The sequence below is a fragment of the Odontesthes bonariensis genome, chromosome 20 (assembly GCF_027942865.1).
Source record: "Odontesthes bonariensis isolate fOdoBon6 chromosome 20, fOdoBon6.hap1, whole genome shotgun sequence".
Taxonomy (NCBI): Eukaryota; Metazoa; Chordata; class Actinopteri; order Atheriniformes; family Atherinopsidae; genus Odontesthes; species Odontesthes bonariensis.
In genome coordinates, this window is record NC_134525.1 from 10,726,722 (window position 1) to 10,746,210 (window position 19,489).

The window sequence follows — 19,489 nt, forward strand, 5'->3', positions numbered from 1 at the left end:
TAATATCTGTTGATGGCTGGTGAATAGCTTGCATTTTAAAGTATTTCTGACATGAAGAACACATAAGTTCATGTGTTTGTCTTTATAGGCAGATGTGTTGTTGTATTTCATGCATGCTCTACTCTCAGTGAAGTCAGGGTATATTGCTGCATTTGTGGGAGAGTGTCCCTAGATGGCAGAATAGTTGTAGCTAACCCAGGTATATATTTTTCTGTTTTTACTTAGCATGCTGTTTATACAAAAACATACCTTTAAAAACTCTTAAATGAACAATATTAAGTATTCTTCCCAAAAATTCCACCCTTGAAACAATCGGCACGGGAATAAATGTCGGAATAGAGGGAAACGGCCAAATATAACCAATTCTTCGGTTTAGGTGCGGTTAGAATTCAACGATATTTTATCAGTCGTGATTAGGTTGTCTGTGTTGTCCGTGTAATTTCCACTTGCAGTAAACGGTTAATGTATTTGCTGATGTCGCTCTTGTTTTCATACGGTCGGTTATTCAATGTTTCCTTTCAATTAGCACAAATGGAAACTATAGAAACCGCTACTAAACTCGTTCCGCAGTAGACGGCTACAGTAAACCGCTCCAAGATCTGCCTCGGTAGTATCCGTCAATTCAAAGACTGAGGAAAAACGAAAGAAACACCGATCTGAGGTCAGGTCCCCCGATAATTCCGCTGCCAGACAAACCAATCAGCTGACAGCCGCATGACAGGCAGGCCTCACGCATGCGCAGTGGAACGCTTTTGGTATCAGGAATATGGCAGCGTCCTGAGTCTCGTTGGGCGCAACTGAGTACCTTCAGCATCAGAGTGGGAAAACTGAGAAGCACTGGCCGCACTCAGAGGAGGGTGGGGGGGCTGAGGGACGGCTACGATTAACACCCATTTGCGATTTGACAGGTAAATGCATCCGTTAGCATGTGCCACTTTTTTTCTTCTTCGCATTTGCTTGATTGAACTCCGCTGCTAAAGCGTCTAGCTAGCTCTCCTATAAGACCAAATTGATGTGCTAGCTAGCCGCTATCTTGTGGCTAATCCAATATTGGCCTGCCACAGCCCCTTTTGTGCATTTGACAAACAAACGCTGATAACAAAAGCGTTTGGAGTATCGTTGTTCTTCTACTTAGGTGGAGCATTAGTGTCGACATCACAAAGGAGGGCTGCTGTGTTTGTTTTTAGCCAGACAGTTACCGTTGGAGGCCTGTTGCAATGGAGCAGAGTTGGGTTAGCTTCTTGAGAGACAGGTAACGTTAATGCTGTTTGTCATGGATTTACTTGACAGATCGGGGGCCAGCGCACATCCTCGGATGGACTTAAGTGGCATTGGTCATTTTAACGCTTCTCACATCCCTCTACTCTTTATATTTCTAGTCTGTCGTGTAAAAAACTCCACAGGTTGATTATTTATATATATATATATATATATATATATATATATATATATATATATATATATATATGTGTGTGTGTGTGTCTGATATATTGCAAGCAAGAGATCCATTACTCTGTGTATGTGAAGTAAGTTCCTAGTCTTTAAGTTCCTGTGCTGGTTGAAAGATTGCTTCATATATCTGGCACAGTGAGGTGTTTCAACATATCTTTGGGTCAGAAAAAAAGCTTTACACACGAAAATCTCGATACATTTGTCACTGATATCCACGTTATATGTTTGGCTTTGTATATGTAATATAATATTGGATTATATGACTCTCAGGGTCCAGATGCACTCACCCAAATGTGTTCATTTCATGGCCAAAGCTACCCATTGTTTAGTTTTACTTAGTGTTTGAGGGATCATCAAAATACATGATTTTAACAGGACTAATAAAAATGATTGGGGCCATGTCCTGATGTAAAGGCACATGACAGTTTGACCTTTGTACTCACACTGCTGCTTAGGTAGTTTTTCAATTATCTTTGATTCACTAAAGCAAACAAGTGTTTTTGTTTTTTGTTTTTTTTTAACCTTTTAACATAGTTGAAAATACTAAAGTTTTCACGTTGTAGTTAGTGGGTGAACAGTCGGCACTGTCAGTCTGTTTTCAGCTGTTTACATTTAGGTTTCTTTCAGTCCCTTTAGCGGGAGTATGCGGTTGAAAGCAAGTGCCAGTTTGCACAGTGAGATTGTAACAACCACAGAACTGTCCACGTTACAGCAACAGTTATGTTAGCAATCTGTTTAGTGCCGTTTGTTGTGTGTATGCTACGTGCTTTGGTCTATGCTGCATCCCATTAAGAGAAAATGTCCTTTTTTTTTTGTTTTTTGTTTAAATCTGTCAAGAATAGCCCGTGAATGATTTGCAGTTGACCCGCATTCAAGCCATAAGACCCGGGAGGGGTCGATCATATGACCCAATCCTGGCATCTGGCTTGGTCTTTTTTTACACTCATCACAGTAAACTCATTGCTGTAATATAATAAAAAGTGCACAACCCTCTGCTGCTGCAAAGAGCTAACTATGCAGTCCTTGATGCCAGCATGTCCTGTTGTGTGTGTGCTGTCAGCTCCTGCTCAGGATAAGATTAATTATGCTGCTCCATGAATCCCATGTTTGAAAAAAAACAGAAAGAAATGATCACTGTGTTTCTGCAACGGGATCATAAAGTCATCCAGCTGTTTTTTTTTTTTTGTTTTTTTTTTAAGTTTCTAAGGCATTTAGGACACTTGTCCCTTTGCTGAATGAAAAAGAAATCCAAGTTTGGGCTTATTTTTGCTGCTTGCTGCGTCATTCTCACACTGAAATGGGGCAGAAGGAAAACTGAAGTTGGATTTTTCCAGGATCCTGGCAGAGTGCTGACACAGGTTCCCCTTGTCACAGTGCAGCCGTTAGCAGATTACTGCACTGAGGATAGGAGAGGCTGTTATTCCTTCCTTTTGCTCTTCTGTGTTCCTGGGATTGCTTTGTCTTTGAAGCCTTAATTTTACACTTGTTAACAGTTACTTAACCTTTTTACCTAAATTATGCTCCTGGACAAACATAAAGACACTGTCTAACCTCTTATCCGGTGGGGATAAATGACAATCGCTGGCTTAATTGACACATACTCATCTGGTTCTTTGTTGTACTGTTTTGTATCTGTTTGTGCGTAGTAAGTTTTATCCCAATAGTCCCCCCAGGGTGCCTTTTTTCATCGTGATCCTGCAAAAAAATGCATCCACAAGGGAGAGCTTGAAGGCATCGAAAAGCATGCCAGTAACAATAATTAATCATTGCTGACTTAAACTGGAACTGGTTGCAACCAGTATCTGATGAATTTAAAGCTTTCTGTGATTCCACGAACCTGTTTCAAATTGTTGACGGCCCCACAAGACCCAACTTGAAAAATCCTCCATTATAGATCTAATTATAACAAACGCAAATATTCATCTGCTTCTGTATTTGCCGACGCCATCAGTGACCACTGTGTTGTTTCTAAATGTATGTGCATGTACTGTTGCAATCAGGAAAGCTAAAGCTGATCATTTCATTACGGAAACCTCTGAAAATTTAAATAATTCATCTAAATTCTGGAAGACCATCAGATCTTCAGCTGATGACAGCACAGCTGCGGAGCCTTCGTCATGCATAATGAAGGACTCCAGACGAATTGAAGGCAAAGCTGAAATTTGCTTGATATTTTTAACGAGCATTTCATTGCCTCCGGTCATTTATTTGATACTGTCACCTCTACGCATGGGTGACTCGCAGATGTGGGTTCTGACATGCACGCTTTTAGATCTCAGTGTTTGAGTTTTACTTATTTCACTGTCTCTGAGGTGCACAGAGCTCCTGGACACTCCAAAATCTGCTGGCCCAGACAACCTGGAACCATACTTCCTGCAGCTGGCAGCTGGTTTTACTCACTCATCTTTTTAACCTCTCATTGGAGGAGATGCTGCACAACTAAACAACTATCGTCCAATCTCCAAACTGTGTGTCCTGGCTAACTGGAAACTCTCATCAGCAGCCACACTGTGCAGATCTTTTCATTGACTCGTCCAAAGCTTTTGATCACATTATTACATATTACAGGCTGTGAACTGGTTCAGTAACTATCTCACCAACAGAACTTCATGTGTACAGGCAGACGGTTTAACTTCCTAATCCATTGCAGTAACTAAAGGCGTACCTCAGGGCTCGGCCCTCGGTCCACTTCTCTTCATTATCATTGACGACACAGTCCTGAATTGCACAGCAGCCACACCACACCAGGCTCTCTCCAAGCTTCAGCTCGCTTTTAACAAAGTTCAGAATAACTTACAGTTTAAAGCTGGTTTTAAAGGCCAATAGAAATAGAAAGTCCTCTCGCAGGCTGGAAAATTGGCATATTATCATTTAAAATCTCTATCTTTTATCTTTTAACCTATATGAGGCGACAGGATACAGGGAGCTTTAGTCTACGGTCCCAGGATCTATTTCTTTTAACTTTTCCGAATATCTGGACCGAAATGGGAAATATGCTGCTCCCATTGCTTGGAATACCTTGCAAAAAAGACATGAAACTTGATAAACTAATCACATTAGAGATGTTTTTATATGATTTGGAAACAGAATCATCAGTTTAAAGGCTTATTCTTTAAGTCTTTCACTAACTTTCACTGTTTCATATGTTTCTCTGATTTTTTTTATTTTTTTTTTATTTTTTTTTTTTTTTTTAGCATTGAACAAAATAGTAACAAGTTTTTTTTTTTTTAGTATTTATGGTTGTTGGCCCGGAGATTTTTAATCTCACCGAGCTTTGCCTTTAGCTTTAAAAAGTAACAAACTGCAGGTCATGTGCTACCATCTGAATTGATGTTATAGCTTGTAACTGTGGAATTAGCTGGTCATGGCGTGATGCACCACTCTGTAGTTGGATAATAGCTGTTTACACACTGCTATAGCTGAGGGGGCGTTTGATGGTAAACTCTCTTTGAGCTGAAAAATGTTGAATGACCGTGAGAAGTGTGTGTCGCGGTGTGTTACAGCTGTATGGTTAATAAACTCGATGTAGTAATGACTTGTAAGGGATCGGCGGCATTTTTCTGGCAACTTGAAGTGTAGCAAGTAATACAACAACCATTCTCAAGAAAAGACTTTAATTAAGACTGTGTTTCTGTGTTGAAAATGTAGCTTATTGTTTCCTCCTGGTTATTATAACTCTCCCTCTGTGTTGCAGGTCCTGTGAAAAGATGAATGTCGTGAAAGAGAACAAAGACCTGGCCTGTTTCTACACTACCAAACACTCCTGGAGGGGAAAGTAAGGCCACAACTTGCCTTTTTTTTAACCTCAAAGATGGCTATTTTACATCCTCTATGTATTAGTTTGATATAAACCCTGAAATCCTGACTTGGTGCTTGACTTCCTTATGTTAAACAAGGATAACAGGCCTGCAGACCACTGTCAGCAGTGATGCGATTGATGTGCTTTGTAGAGCTACATCATCTAATGAAAAGTAACTCAAAGTAACAGATGTTGACAGCAAACAGAACATGAAACTAGTCCAACGCAGGATGACGTCTCTGTATTGACATGCATTTGTTTTCTGGCGAGTAAATCCAAGGTTACATATATTATTTCTTTTACATGAACTCTGTATCAGATTTTGATTAAAGCTATTATAGATGACAACCTATTGTTTACTTGAGCAGCTGCCAAAAGGACAATTAGTTGTAAAGACTGTAGTTGGACATAACAGCCTTATCCTGCTGTCACAAGGTACCCAGTGTGATCATCAGCACCTTAAACTGACTGAGTAAATATAACCTCTGTGTAAAAAAGTAGTAGTATGCAAATTCTTTCCCTGCATGAAATGTATTTCAAATCAGAAACTCTTCTATGTAGATACTTGGAGGCCCTTGAAGCAAATAGAATGGACAAGCTCCAGCTTGAGCAATGGGCTAGTGGGATCACATTACCAATACCTGCTTTCTAAATGCCTGCGTCCCATTAAAGCCTCCCATTGACTTTGGTAACTTAAGCAGGGCTGAAGAGCATTAGCCATCATCGCTGGTTCATCCTGCTAATGCTTCCTGACCGGCAGAGACGAGTGTGGACGCAAGGCGAACATCGGAGCAGCAGAGCAACGCAGTTTAAAGCCCCCCTCCTGTGGTGGTTTGTCTGAATTGGCTGGCACGTGTCGTGACCCTCCTCTGGGCCTGAGTTTAATGTGGGTCATTCACTACCAAGCTTCAGTGAACAGCCATTTGTGTCAGTCATCTTAAATCGGCGACATCAGTATTTGAAAGTAATTTTTACGAGGCACAAAGTTGAGGGAGAGGCCTGAAAAATGTACATATAGAGGAAGTGAGCAAAGGAAAATGAAACGATTTTGTGCTTGTTTAATACATTTGTGTGGTTTAATAAATGTGGTTTGAATTCAGGCAACCAGAGCTCTGTTAGGCCTAGAGAAGGACTGAGCGTTTGCATATTCTCTTTTCTTGCTGCTGTTTACCAGCTATACGTGTCAGTCTACTGCTCCTTGGTGGATGTTAGAGTACAAGATGAAATTAATTTGAAACTAAATTAGGCAAAAATATTTCATGCATATCTTCACTTTGATTTGTTCGAGTACACATTAAAAACAGGAAATATAAACCACTTAGGGTTCAGCTTCTAGTTTTAAGACATAGACAGAAATGGTATAAATGGCACAATGTGGCAGACCGGTTGGTAAAAGTTAAAAACTGTATATTAGCTCATAGTTTTCCCTTTTACCTGCCTGGTTTAATTTTTACACACATACAGAAGTGTTTGTTAGTGTTGTTTTTTTGTGACGTAATCCTGTTTGATGTCTGAGCGTCTTAATTACCGGCAGATTTAGTAACAGTTGCAGTAGCCCCGCCTCTCTGTTCTCATGATCGTGGTTAATTTAAGTCTTGTGACTGCAGTTGTAGAGATTAGCTTCATCTGTGTGTCCTTCCAGTGAAAGGCAACTCTTCCCTGAATGTTTGTGCGAGTAGGCGACGTTGTCTCTCACATTTAAGGGTTTTACTTTTTTTTTTTTCAAGCAGAGCACTTCTCTACCATTTCCTTTGTGGTTGGATATGCAAAGCAATGTCTACTTTGACTCTTCTTTGAATACCTTCATATTTCTGTGGCACTGAAACAACAAGCTTAAACATAATTTTAAATACCAGCACATAGGATGAGCTGCTTGTGTTGTCAGCAACTATGTGAAGCTGCTGTCTGGTTGCAAAGCATGCTGGTATCGCACTGTCGTGTTTAAAGAAGGAACTATTAAGCCTCCATGCAAAGCTAATATTTGCAGGTTTTCAGTTTATTCGTTGGCTCTCTCCATTGTTTAGTTTGTCTATTACAGCACTTGTAGTCAGCTGTCTTTCATCACTTTTTGCTTTTCTGTAATCTGGTGTTTGTGTTGAGTCTCGGATGGGAGATTATGTTTTGTTGACCAACATAACAGATCTGCGACTTAATGCTCTCTGTGAGAAATGGAGCATATTTTTTTGCTTAAAGACGGGAGGCAGTCGTGAGGAATCCAGCACAGGATGCAGGAAGTTGCCTAATGTACTGTATTATGAAACCATAGAAGGAAAGAAGAGCATTGAAGACACGCTGTATTATGACCATGTGAAGTGTAACATGCATGTGTAATGCATTCAGATGTTATGTCGAATAAACACAACAGGTTTAGCTGATGTCTCTGTAGGTCCATTCTCATATGTTTGTCTCAGACTCGGCCGTCTGAAGAGGCTCTTGGTGCATTGGTCATTTTATGCTGTTATGTTATTTTTGCAGATAAACTCTGTACTTAAAATTAGGGCACTGGATAAAGTACGTATGGAGACGCAACCATAAAAACACACTGGTTAAGGATGTTTGAGTATTGCCTGTACACTAAAATAGAACTGAATAAAGTCAGGCCACAGCGAATGAATAATTAACTAGGTTTTTTACGGACGCTCAATTTGAGCCAGCCTCTTGGCACCAAGGTCAAGAAATGTCGAGAGGCAACACCCGGAGATCAGAGGAATCATGGCCGTATTGTAGCTCAAAACGTCTGTATGGTGGAGAAGAAGAGGCGGTTCGATCAGGGATGCAATGTGTGCTAGAGTCTCACTTTTGATCCATTTTTAATAAAGAAAAGATGTAATAGAAGTCATTTGGAGTGGGGGGGAAGCTGCTGATGCATTGGTATGATTAGCCATGTGCTTGGGTTTCTTAATATAAGCAACTATGTGAAGCTGCTGTCTGGTTGCAAAGCATGCTGGTATCGCACTGTCGTGTTTAAAGAAGGAACTATTAAGCCTCCATGCAAAGCTAATGTTTGTCCCTGTGTATCTGGCTGCCGTTAGCCCCGGATTCCACTGATTCTGGTGGTTTTGGTGCAGTTGAACAGGCCAAACTGATGTGTCAGTCGTCCTCTGATTTTCTTACTCTAATGTAATGTTAGCCCGCCGTACCCTATGAGGATGTGACATTGGTATGTTCCACTCTGGCCTTGCCTCAGGCCACTTCCTGTCCGTTCTAATTGAGTTTGTCATTCATTCACAAGTTGTGATGCGTTATGTGGAAATGAGCGCTCAATCATACTTCCTTTTAGGCTGTGTCTTGACAGAATAGCAGCTGTTTAAATGGCAACTTCACCAGACCTCTTATCTCAGCTCAATGAGGACGTGCTAAAGGAAAGTAGCCAAGTCAGCATGTTCAGTGTGCGGGCGAACAGAGCTATTTAGTGCTAAATGAACACATCAGATACGACACTTTAACACATTATTTAACACTCTGTTCAGACGTCACTCTCAAAAAAAAAAAAAAAAAAAACCTCAACGTTTTTTACCCAAACCCTTAAATGACACAATCCTCTGATCACTGTACAGAATGTGGTGAATTAGAAAAACAGGCCAAATGAAATGGTTGCCAAACCACAAGCCAGCACACATGGTGGACGTATCTGTGTGCTCGTACACGTGCACATTTTACACTTCCTTCCTACAATGCAAGAAAGCCCCACTCTCATTACTGTTCCCATAAATTAGTGTTTGTTACTTTAGTGTTAAGAAGTGACTCATGTCTGCTAAAAGAGATGATTAGTTTTTCTTTTGAATTTAGTCAAAGAGCTAGCGTAGAATAATAGGAAAAGCAGCACATTCTCCTCCATGAGAAGCTGCAGGAGAATGGTAACAGCAAGGATTAAACCTTCATATTATTCCCCTTTCCTCAAGTGTAGGGCCGGTGAAGTGTTTGCAGGCAGTTGATGTCACTCTCTTTGTGTCTTATCTCAGTCTCTGGCTCACAGAAATGCCTGGAAACAGACAAACCCGAGTCTGGTAACTCTGTACCGATGATGTCACTTGTCCTTGGCTCATCATTGTCTCGCAGCAGGCTGCAAAGCGAGCTGTATTTATAACACATTTCTGCCAATAAAGCGCACAAGAAATGAAGCAAAGTGAATGCATTGACATTCACGGTTGTCAGGGGAACTGGATCTGTATCTTACCACGCAGTCACCCTGTTTTGCACATTCACTGCTAATGTTGTGTGACTGTCTGAGCTGTTGTAGGTGTTGTTTCCATGTGCGGTTGGGCACTGGGTGGGCCACGTTTCTCACTCAATCTTTGTGTTGCAGATACAAGCGCGTCTTCTCAGTGGGGACACATGGCATTACCACTTACAACCCTACCACGCTAGAAGTAACAAATCAGGTCTGTATGCAACTCGGTGGTCACATAGGAACCTCTTCTATGTAGTCTCTCTGTTCTCGGCTCCATGTGACTATTGAAAATCCATTGGAAATGCATTACTTGTTTGCTAAAAGCGTAAATAGTATTTTTAACTTGTGCTCAGCCTTCACTACGCTACGATGTGCCGGCGGAAACGTGTCTTAACGCTGATTAGGACATAAAACATATCATCAATACCCATTAGACATGCAACAACCCCCACATTAAGCCGGTTATTCAAACTAATTATTGCATAATTGAATTTTGCTATTTTCCATGAAGATGCTGCAATAATTTACACTTTCTGTTTAGCATTCATAAGCAGTGTTTAAATAATATAGTGTACAATTATAATTTTTTCTTTGAAGACCAACCTCCACTGTATATAGTAGCATTATAAGATGTGTTAAAGGGAAAGTTAGTTTTTTTTTGTTTTTTTTTTAAACCTGGACCTTATTTCTGGCATAAAATATGTTCATCTACTCACCGATAACAGTTTGGTGAAAGTCGGCGTCCTTCAGAAGATATTTTTGGATCACTGGAGATCTGCGTATATCCATATAACGGGAGAGAACAGGGTAGAGACAATGCAGCCTCTAAATAAGGCATTATCTGTCTTTATTTCACCAATACTTAAAGACGAATGAATGAATGAACGCGTACTATTGCACTGTTAGTTCAGAGCTGCCGTGTTGTTGTTATCCGGGGCTTTCTACACACGCATCTAGTGGGATGACGTTATCAACGCATGCCGCTGCAGCACAGCTCATTCACTCCGGTAAGGACGTCCATCGTACTCAAAGTCGTCGTCCACGTTGTCAAAATCTGATAAATATCCTGCCATGTTGCCAAAACTATCAGTAGAAAACTCTGTGTGAAGATAGCCGACTGTCACAGAGCACGGAGTAAATGAGCTGTGTATAAAGCCCCAGATAACAACAACACGGCAGCTCTGAGCTAACAGTGCAATAGTATGCGTTCATTCATTCATTGGTCAGATAATGCCTTATTTAGAGGCTGTATTGTCTCTGCCCTGTTCTCTCCCGTTATATGGATATACGCCGATCTCCAGTGATCTAAATATCTTCCGAAGGACGCCGACTTTCACCAAACTGTTATCGGTGAGTAGATGAACGTATTTTATGCCAGAAATAAGGACCAGGTTTAAAAACACTAAACTTCCCCTTAAACTGTATTTTGTGCTCGTAAGTTTTAAGTACGGTGGACTTTACGTGTAGCTGAAACGTGTTTTTTTTTTTTAACAGTATGTTGATTAATGTGTTATTTGTCCATCTGTTCTCAGTGGCCTTATGGAGACATCTGTGGTATCGGTCCGGTAGGAAAAGGTCAGGGTACAGAATTCAGCCTCACGTTCCGCAAAGGGAGTGGGAAGAAGTCTGAAACGCTCAAATTCTCAACGGAGCACCGGACAGAGCTCCTCACAGAAGCCCTGGTAAGAAGAAACATGCACAGCTGTGTCACTGCCGTTGCTCAGTAATAGATCTCATGCACATGGTTCTCAAAAGATCTCAGATATGGTGATATTCACACTTTCTAGAAGTCTTATGGCTGCAGCTTTTGATGTAATTTCCCAGAATGCAGTAATTGCAAATGACTGATTTACTGTTGTTGTGGACTGCACATGGATCAGCGGGTAATTAGTTGTTGGGAGGAAATGGAGTCACTCAGATTAAGTAGCAAAGAATGGGTGTTTCTCCATCAAACTGTGTGTTAATATGCAAGCTTGGAACCTGTTTATGGTGTTTATGCTGGTAATCACGATGTCTTCATGTGCTTTTATTGACAGAGATTCAGAACAGAGTTTTCAGAGGGGAAGATAACTGGCAGGGTAAGTACTGCTGCCCGAAATATTTTTAATAAAGAGAGAAGGTGAAGACCCGGTTTGTGCCGACTGTCTCAACATTTGTGCCATAATGTTCACAGCGTTACAACTGCTACAAGCATCACTGGAGTGACACCCGGAAAGCTGTGAGTTTAGAGGTGACACCTGGAGGCATCGACCAGATCGACCCCCAAACCAACCGAGTGGTGTGCTCCTATGACTACCGAAATGTAGAGGGCTTCGTCGAGGTTTCTGATTACCAGGGAGGATTCTGCATCCTTTACGGTGGCTTCAGCAGGCTGGTGTGTTTGCATTATGCTTCTGTACTTAGTTTTAATGAGTTTCTTTACAAAATGTAGATATTCTTTGCCTTTTTTTTTCTTCTAATCTCTCATCGCATCTTTCTCCCAGCACCTGTTCGCCTCTGAGAACAGAGACGAAATAATCCGCAGTGCCATAGAACACGCAGGAAACTTTATTGGCATCACTCTTCGTCTGAGGAAGGAATCTCTGACCTTTGAGGATTTCGTAACAGACAGGTTGGGGAAGTACAGCTCGGACGAGAGCATCACTTCTCTGGCCGAGTTTGTGGTGCAGAAGGTCACCCCTCGACACCCGGTCAGAACACTCTGCCTGTCTTTCTCTGTGCTGTATGGTCATCAAAGTTGGGTGCAAAGATACACCAGGGCTTACTTATCAGATGCTGCTTCTTCTTGAAAATGTGCAACATGCAACTGTTTATTTTAGGTGTTAGTTTGCTTGTTTTTTTTGTCCTTTTGTCAGATTTTATAGGATAGGTGTAGATACAATGTAGATTGAAAGAGCAGATTAGGGAAAGCAGAGATTGTTACATACATACTTGTGTGTACCTTAGTAGCAAATTATGACCAAAAACTCATATAAATGTCCAATAGTTTAAAATGATGCCATGATGACTGGTTATATGCCAAATATGAGAAGTCGACTTCACTTAAAGGGATAGTTTTCCTCTTTTGACATGAAGCTGTATAACATCCCATATTAGCAATATCATTTATAAAATTTGACTTACCCCCTGCTGCGTCCTGTGAGCCGAGTTCCACCCTTGTTTTGGCGTTGACGAAGGTAGTCCGGCTAGTTGGATGGGGTTTAAAAAAATAAAGCGTTTTGCTTCTCAAAACAATATGCGTTCTAAAGAGTAATACATTTGTGTCACAAAATCGTTCTCCAGGAAAAAGTCAGACCTCACAATCGCTTGGCGCTATTTTCTCTCCCTTCGTATCACTGCGTGCTGCCGACAGCCGCGCCTGTTACGGTGTTCACTGCTCGGAAGCAGGGGACTGCTCCGTCTGCACTTCGGTCTGCAAGGTCTACACAGCAGGCAGTGATACAAAGGGAGAGAAAATAGCGCCAAGCGATTGTGAGGTCTGACTTTTTCCTGGAGAACGATTTTGTGATGCAAATGTATTACTCTTTTGAATGCATATTGTTCTGAGAAGCAAAACGCTTTATTTTTTAAACCCTAGCCAACTAGCCGGACTACCTTCATCAACGCCAAAGCGAGGCCGGAACTCGGCTCACAGGACGCAGCAGGGGGTAAGAAAATGTTCATAAATGATGTTGCTAATATGGGATGTCATACAGCTTCATGTCAAAAGAGGCGAACTATCCCTTTAAATCAGGGCTCTCAAACTGATCCGTGAAAGGGCCGGTGTGGCTGCAGGTTTCTGTTCCAACCCTGCAGCAGCACAGCTGACTTGTTCCATTCAATCAACTGAACTGTCTGCACTGAAGGTCTTAACCAGTTCAGTTGAAATCATAATGGTCTGAAAGAAGCTCTTCGTTATTCACTGCTTTAACTTAAGGTCAGAAGAGGAGATTGTCACCATATTTCACATTTGGTCTGAGACTGAATTGGTGACACTCATCTTTCAACACTGTGGTAGTTGACGAGCAGATATCGATGTCGTTGGCCTTTTAATGTAGCTTTTATTTACATTTATCTACAGCCATATGAGTTTAGAACTCTTCAGTTTTCTCATAAAACAAAGTGAATGGGTCTATGTGGCTTTTCAGAATACACTGTGACTCTGCCAGCTTCCAGGAGTGTGCACAGTATGTCCATGTTTCCCAGGGCACAACACAGACTGAATCAGTTTCAACTGTTGCAATGCAGTTTTTCCACTTTTGTGTTCTGTATTACGACCTTGGTGCTCTCCTTGTGTCTTCCAGGAGCCTGTGAAGCGTATTCTGGCCTTGACGGAGACCTGTCTAGTGGAGAGAGACCCAGCTTCATACAACATAGTCACCATTAAACCCTTTGGAGAAGTGAGTCATGACCTAAGCAACTTTTTAGGCCCTTGTCCTGTCCTGTGTAGTTGAACTCCTGAAGATGGAGATGGTATTGCATTGGACTGCCTGTCTGTTTCATTATGTATGAACTGCATCAGTGTGAGTTAAACAGCTGGGGTGTGAATACTCGACCCCGTTTCCGCCTGTTGTTTTTGTCACCATTGTGCTCTGTCTCCTGCCCCCTCAGGTATTTGCTCTCATCTGTGATGTAGACAACCCTCAGGTGTTTACAGTTGAATTCATCAGAGGTCAGATCAGAAAGTACTCCTCTACTGAAAGGTACTCATACATAATGCATTTTTTTGCTGCACAATGTTTTTGTTTCGATGTTTATTGGTACCTTTGGGCCCATTTATTTCCACTTTTTTTAGTACTTTTGATCATATTTACAGGATTACTTTGTTTGCAGGGATGTGCTTTGGCTGCATAGCCTTTACTCCATGATGCATGCATCATCTGCGCCCCATAACACTGATCACTGGCAGTGCGTTGAGCTGAGTTTCCTTCTATGTTCGTCTGCAGGGACTCCCTGTTAGCCAGCCTGCTCGATGGAGTCCGAGCATCAGGCAACAGGGATGTTTGCGTCAAGATGGCCCCCACACAGAGAGGGCAGAGATGGGGTTTGCTGAGTATGCCCGTGGATGAAGAGGTGGAGAGTTTGCATCTCAGATTCGTGGCAGCACCTCCTAGTGAGTCAAAGCCCTGAGATTCATAATTTTTATGCCGTGTGGTTAAGCAGGTTAAGGTGTACGGTTACAGTTCTCTGATCGGCTTTACCTGCCCACTGACATCTCTCATCAACTCCTCCCAGATATCTAGCATGTTAGATATTTGACTCACAAATCCCTCCTTTTAACTTGCACATTTTGCTTGGGACGAGAACATGAAAATTGGGCTGAAAATCTTGTTTGGAGTTGGCTCAACACAAATATTTATTTGTGATCTGTTGGCCCGATACGATTAAAAACATTCTGAACATTCTTTGTCACTACATATCTGGTGATGGTGGGAAATTACAGTCTGCACACACACGATCAGAAGCACGAATACTTTAACCTATTAAGTCTTTTTGCAACATAAAAGTGTGCCATGTGCACGGGAACCTTGTTATTACATGTTATTACATGTTAGTACAGGTTAGTACAGGTTGTTACATGTTGTTACATTGTTACGAACTGAAATGCACTCAGTATCTCCCTTAATGTGGACTATTACCCTCATTTTAGCCATCTTTTACTCTTCCTTCCTGCCCAACTGTACAGTATGAAGACTGTGTAAACAAGTGGTCCGCTTTTTCTTGTTAAATTGTTTCTTTTTTCCCCTCCCTGCTTTGCATAGATGGAAACTTTGGAGATGCAGTGTTCAGATTCAACGCGAACATATCCTACAGCGGGGTGCTGCACGCAGTGACTCAAGACGTGAGTGTGTTCGCTTTCTGGGGAAATTTGTGTGTCCATCTGTCTGAGCAGATCTGTACTACATTCTCACTGTGTTGTTTTTGTTTTTTTTCTTCAGGGCCTTTTCTCCGAGAACAAAGAGAAGCTCATCAACAACGCCATCCTGGCTCTTTTATCCCAGGAGGCCGAGCTGCCGGCTCTTAACGCCGAGCTGGAAAGCCATTTTCAGGCCATTCGACGCTTGGTGGCCTCCAAGGCCGGCTTCCAGGCTTTCACCCAGCTGCCTAAGTAAGACTGCAGCACATATGTCACTCAACCCACCTGCTTTTGTTTCTTGCTGAGCTGCTTGTAACAGGCATGCTCTGTCATTCCAAGGTCTGGTCAAGGGTCTGGACTCACAGATGCAGCGTAAATATGAATCCATACATCTCAGTCTGCTCCTTTGTCTGCCTGTATTTCGAATCCTTCTTGATCTTTCCTGAGTCCTTCCATAGCTGTCTATCAGCCCTCTCTTCTCTTATCTTTCCTCTACTTTCATCTCAGGCTTAAAGAGAGGGGAGGTTATGTCGCTTAACTTTTCCTCAGTTGAGCGCTCAGACTAAATTTATTATGGCTCTCTACTATTGGAATTTTATCCTCTTGTTTTTGTATCTTCCATTATTTCCTCTAGTCAGTCTGTTCTTTTCGTCTCTGTTTATCTGTCTTATTCAGGCTCCTGGCTGTCTTTCAGGGTCACTGAGATGTATGAGAGGAACTGTATTTACTGTGTATTTCTTGTTCTATGTAAAATCAAATGAGCCACAATTGGTTTTCCTGAAAAGATTCATTGCTAGTGTAGCTTGGTGTTCCTCCCATTAAAGCATACTGTGACGGTTGATTAGCAAAACAACAGCAAGCCACTTTTGAAGCAATGAATTTTTTGTCTATCCAACCCCAGACCTCCTTTTGATTTAGTGTTTTGTTTATTTTTTAGTTTTCTCAAAGCTAGGTTATTTTTCTGTGTGTATTTACAACTTCATGGCTGTTTGTGTGTTCCAGGTTCAGGGAAAAGTTGGGAGTGAAGACGGTAAAAGCTTTAAAAAGGAACAACAATGGTGTGACCCATGCTGCTATAGACATGCTCTGTGCCCTGATGTGTGTAAGTATCGCCTCGGTAATGAGATGCATGCAGACCCGCGGCGGCATGTGTGTGTAAACTCGGCTGAGAGTCTGTCTTTTGTTTCCAGCCGATGCACGATGATTATGACCTGCGGCAAGAGCAGCTGAACAAGGCCTCGCTTCTGTCCTCCAAGAAGTTTCTGGAAAACCTTCTTGAAAAGTTCATTACCAACGTGGTACGGGACTGAAAGCTTTTTTTAGCCTGGTTTTAAGCATGTCAGGAAACATAATATCTCTGTGATTTATTAAAAAAAAAGTCCAGTTTTTAATCTTGTTTCTCCTGGTGTCCTTGTTTTCCTAGGACCATGGAACGGGAGCTTTGGTCATCAGCTCCTTGTTGGACTTCTTAACGTTTGCCCTTTGCGCCCCCTATAGTGAAACCACTGAGGGGCAGCAGTTTGACATGCTGCTGGAGATGGTTGCCTCCAACGGTCGAACATTATTTAAACTGTTTCAGGTGGGAGAGGTTTGTTGAACAGGTTTAGCATGATGGGTTTGTACAGCAGGGGTATGCATTTTGAACCTTTTTGTCCTCGTCTCCAGCATCCCTCGATGGCCATAGTGAAGGGAGCTGGCCTGGTGATGAAAGCTATTATTGAGGTAAGTTGTTTCTCTGCCTGCAGAGCTACAGATCAGCAGTCTCACACTAACTGGATCGTCTCTTTCAGCTTGTCTTCTATCAGTTCCCAGAGTCAGAACCAGACATGGAGGAGCTGCATTCAGCTTCTATGCTCCACATGTCTGGAACAAACTCCCAGAAAGCCTCAGATCAGCTGAAACACTCAGTGTATTTAAGTCCAGGCTGAAGACACACTTATTTTCAGCTGCATTTGAATAAAGCTCCAAATCTGAAGCTTGAGTTTCAAAACTTAATCACATTTTAACTACTGATTTTATCTATTGTTCTTCTTTCTTTATTTTTTGTTTAAAATTTAAATCATGCTTTTTATTTCTACTGTTTTAATGTCTCTGTAAAGCACTTTGAATCGCCTTGTTGTTGAATTGTGCCGTACAAATAAACTTGCCTTGCCTAACTATGGTGATATTCAATCCAACTTTGTTTAAATTTAGGAGGGGGACAAAGAAATCGCCACCAAGATGCAAGAGCTGGCCTTGAGTGAAGGAGCTCTGCCGAGGCATCTGCACACATCTCTATTCATCATCAGTGCAGACCAGCGGATGCTTACCAACAGGTCCTGCTTAATGAATACCTTGTTTTTGTACTTGCATTTAACATGACAAACTTCTGCTGCTTATGTCTGATGTTTGTTCTTCCAGGCAACTGAGTCGTCACCTGGTGGGACTGTGGACCGCCGAGAACCCCGTGGCTATGAACCTCCTGAAGAGGATCCTGGTGAGGCTGAGTCCAGGCTTTTAAACATGCATTTGGTCCCTGTCCAACTGTCCTGCCAGGAGCTCTTAGTATAAAGATGGTGACACGGGAACTTCAGGATTCATGCCCATGCTTTCTCCTGGCAGGGAACTTACCTTGTTTAAGTCTCTTCCCAATTTAATTAGCCTCGTTCCTGTCTGTGCTTGCAGCCAACAGGCTTGTTGGCTTACTTAGACAGTCCTGACGCCGTTCCAGAGAAAGACGTGGACAGAATGCACATACGTGACAACTTGAAAATCGCCACGGTATCTGGGCAAACATCACAATTTTACATTTTCTGCAGAATAGAACAGACTCGGGGGAGAACTTTTGTCATTTCTTATCCTTCGTTTTCGTCCCTGCTTTCCTGCAGGACCAGCTAAACCGCAACAAGGTGCCTGAGTGGCAGCGGATTGCAGGCAAAGCAGCCAAAGAAGTGGAGAAGTTTGCCAAGGACAAAGCTGATGTAGTGCTGATGCACTGGAGGGATAAGATGGGCATTGCCCAGAAAGAGGTGAGGATTTATTTTCTTATGTACGGGGACTCGTTTGATAACTTTAATGTTAAGCTACTGCTGCTGACTCTTATCTGCCCAACTGCAGCGTGCACAGCCCAACGCTTTTCTCTTGCTGGTGTTATTTTGCATGGAAAGCAGTCAGTTGTAGCGCTGCCTGACCTGGGATTGACTGCACCAGTCATATCTGCGCTTTGTTGAGGTGCAGAATTGGAATTAAAATGATGTGAAAGTCAGTCGTCTCCGTTTCTTCCCCTTTGAAAACTCTGTTTGGATGCTTTGAAATTCAGCCGAAACACGCGTGGCATCATCTGAACGAGTAGTTCTCAGGGCGGTCTCTTCAATTTGATTCCCCTAAATTCTACTTTCTAACAAAACTATTCCTTCCTGACTTGATCAGCGTGGGCTTCTCCTGTTACTCCAGCTACACTTTTCAATTTGCTAAACACTTCAAATGACCTGCTTTCAGCATCGCCTAATCATATCCTCCCATTTGTCTTCATCATAAGCTGATTTGTTTGTTTTTGGTAAACATTAGATAATCCAACCGCTTTTTAATTCTAAACATATCTGTGATGGTTATCAGTCTCTTTTACATTCACAGTCAGTGACCTGTGACCCTTGTTGTGATTCATCTCTGTTTGATCTGAGGAACAATAATCTCTCTGTGTCTCTACCCCACCCTTCCCTTGTCTTGTCTGATTCTCTGCTGTCAAACAATGCAGCAGGACAGAAATAACCTGGTAAGTAAGACTAACTGATGGGATTTTTCTACCATGTAACAATCAATTTTTCATCCTCGTGTCACAGTCTCGGGTGTCTTTTGTCATTTATTTTTTTCATTCAGCCAGACTATCACTTAACAGCATCTGCAAAATAGATGCAAAGATAAATCGGAACTGGATATTATTAACTTTCAAATACGGTTTAAAGTGTTTGAAAGTCAATAAATAATCATGTTGACAGGAATACGATCACGATAAGCAGATAAACCTCAGCAGAGCAGAGGTACCATAACTTTAAAATGACGTGGGAATTTTTCTGTATTGTTTTATTACACCACAAAATGTAAAACTACTGCTACGTCTGTTGTGTAACAACCAGGAGTGTTCTTTGGGAACAGAAGTAGTTGCTAGACAAATAAATCCTGTGCTTCTTATTTTCATTCTTTCATTTTCCAAACCTGCTACATGCTATTCGTAGTTGTAAGGGGGTTGGAGCTG

At 41.8% G+C, this 19,489-nt stretch overlaps 1 protein-coding gene across 3 annotated transcripts in view; it reads left to right on the plus strand.

The window, feature by feature from the left end:
* The first annotated feature begins 747 nt into the window (after positions 1–747).
* The window catches only part of dnajc13 (DnaJ heat shock protein family (Hsp40) member C13), a 33,706-nt gene continuing 14,964 nt past the window's right edge, over positions 748–19,489 (plus strand). For 2 of the 3 annotated variants that reach the window (XM_075451911.1, XM_075451913.1), the window contains exons 1-22: positions 748–908; positions 5,147–5,227; positions 9,558–9,633; positions 10,955–11,104; positions 11,459–11,500; positions 11,596–11,796; positions 11,906–12,112; positions 13,706–13,801; positions 14,013–14,104; positions 14,348–14,514; positions 15,164–15,243; positions 15,341–15,510; positions 15,598–15,630; positions 16,261–16,360; positions 16,449–16,556; positions 16,682–16,837; positions 16,924–16,980; positions 17,452–17,573; positions 17,659–17,734; positions 17,923–18,018; positions 18,126–18,266; positions 18,992–19,009. In XM_075451911.1, coding sequence (XP_075308026.1) covers positions 5,160–5,227; positions 9,558–9,633; positions 10,955–11,104; positions 11,459–11,500; positions 11,596–11,796; positions 11,906–12,112; positions 13,706–13,801; positions 14,013–14,104; positions 14,348–14,514; positions 15,164–15,243; positions 15,341–15,510; positions 15,598–15,630; positions 16,261–16,360; positions 16,449–16,556; positions 16,682–16,837; positions 16,924–16,980; positions 17,452–17,573; positions 17,659–17,734; positions 17,923–18,018; positions 18,126–18,266; positions 18,992–19,009 — 2,256 coding nt within the window. In that variant the 5' untranslated portion in view covers positions 748–908; positions 5,147–5,159. The remainder of the gene's footprint in view (positions 909–5,146; positions 5,228–9,557; positions 9,634–10,954; positions 11,105–11,458; positions 11,501–11,595; positions 11,797–11,905; positions 12,113–13,705; positions 13,802–14,012; positions 14,105–14,347; positions 14,515–15,163; positions 15,244–15,340; positions 15,511–15,597; positions 15,631–16,260; positions 16,361–16,448; positions 16,557–16,681; positions 16,838–16,923; positions 16,981–17,451; positions 17,574–17,658; positions 17,735–17,922; positions 18,019–18,125; positions 18,267–18,991; positions 19,010–19,489) is intronic. The other variant, XM_075451912.1, reaches the window with a different exon arrangement.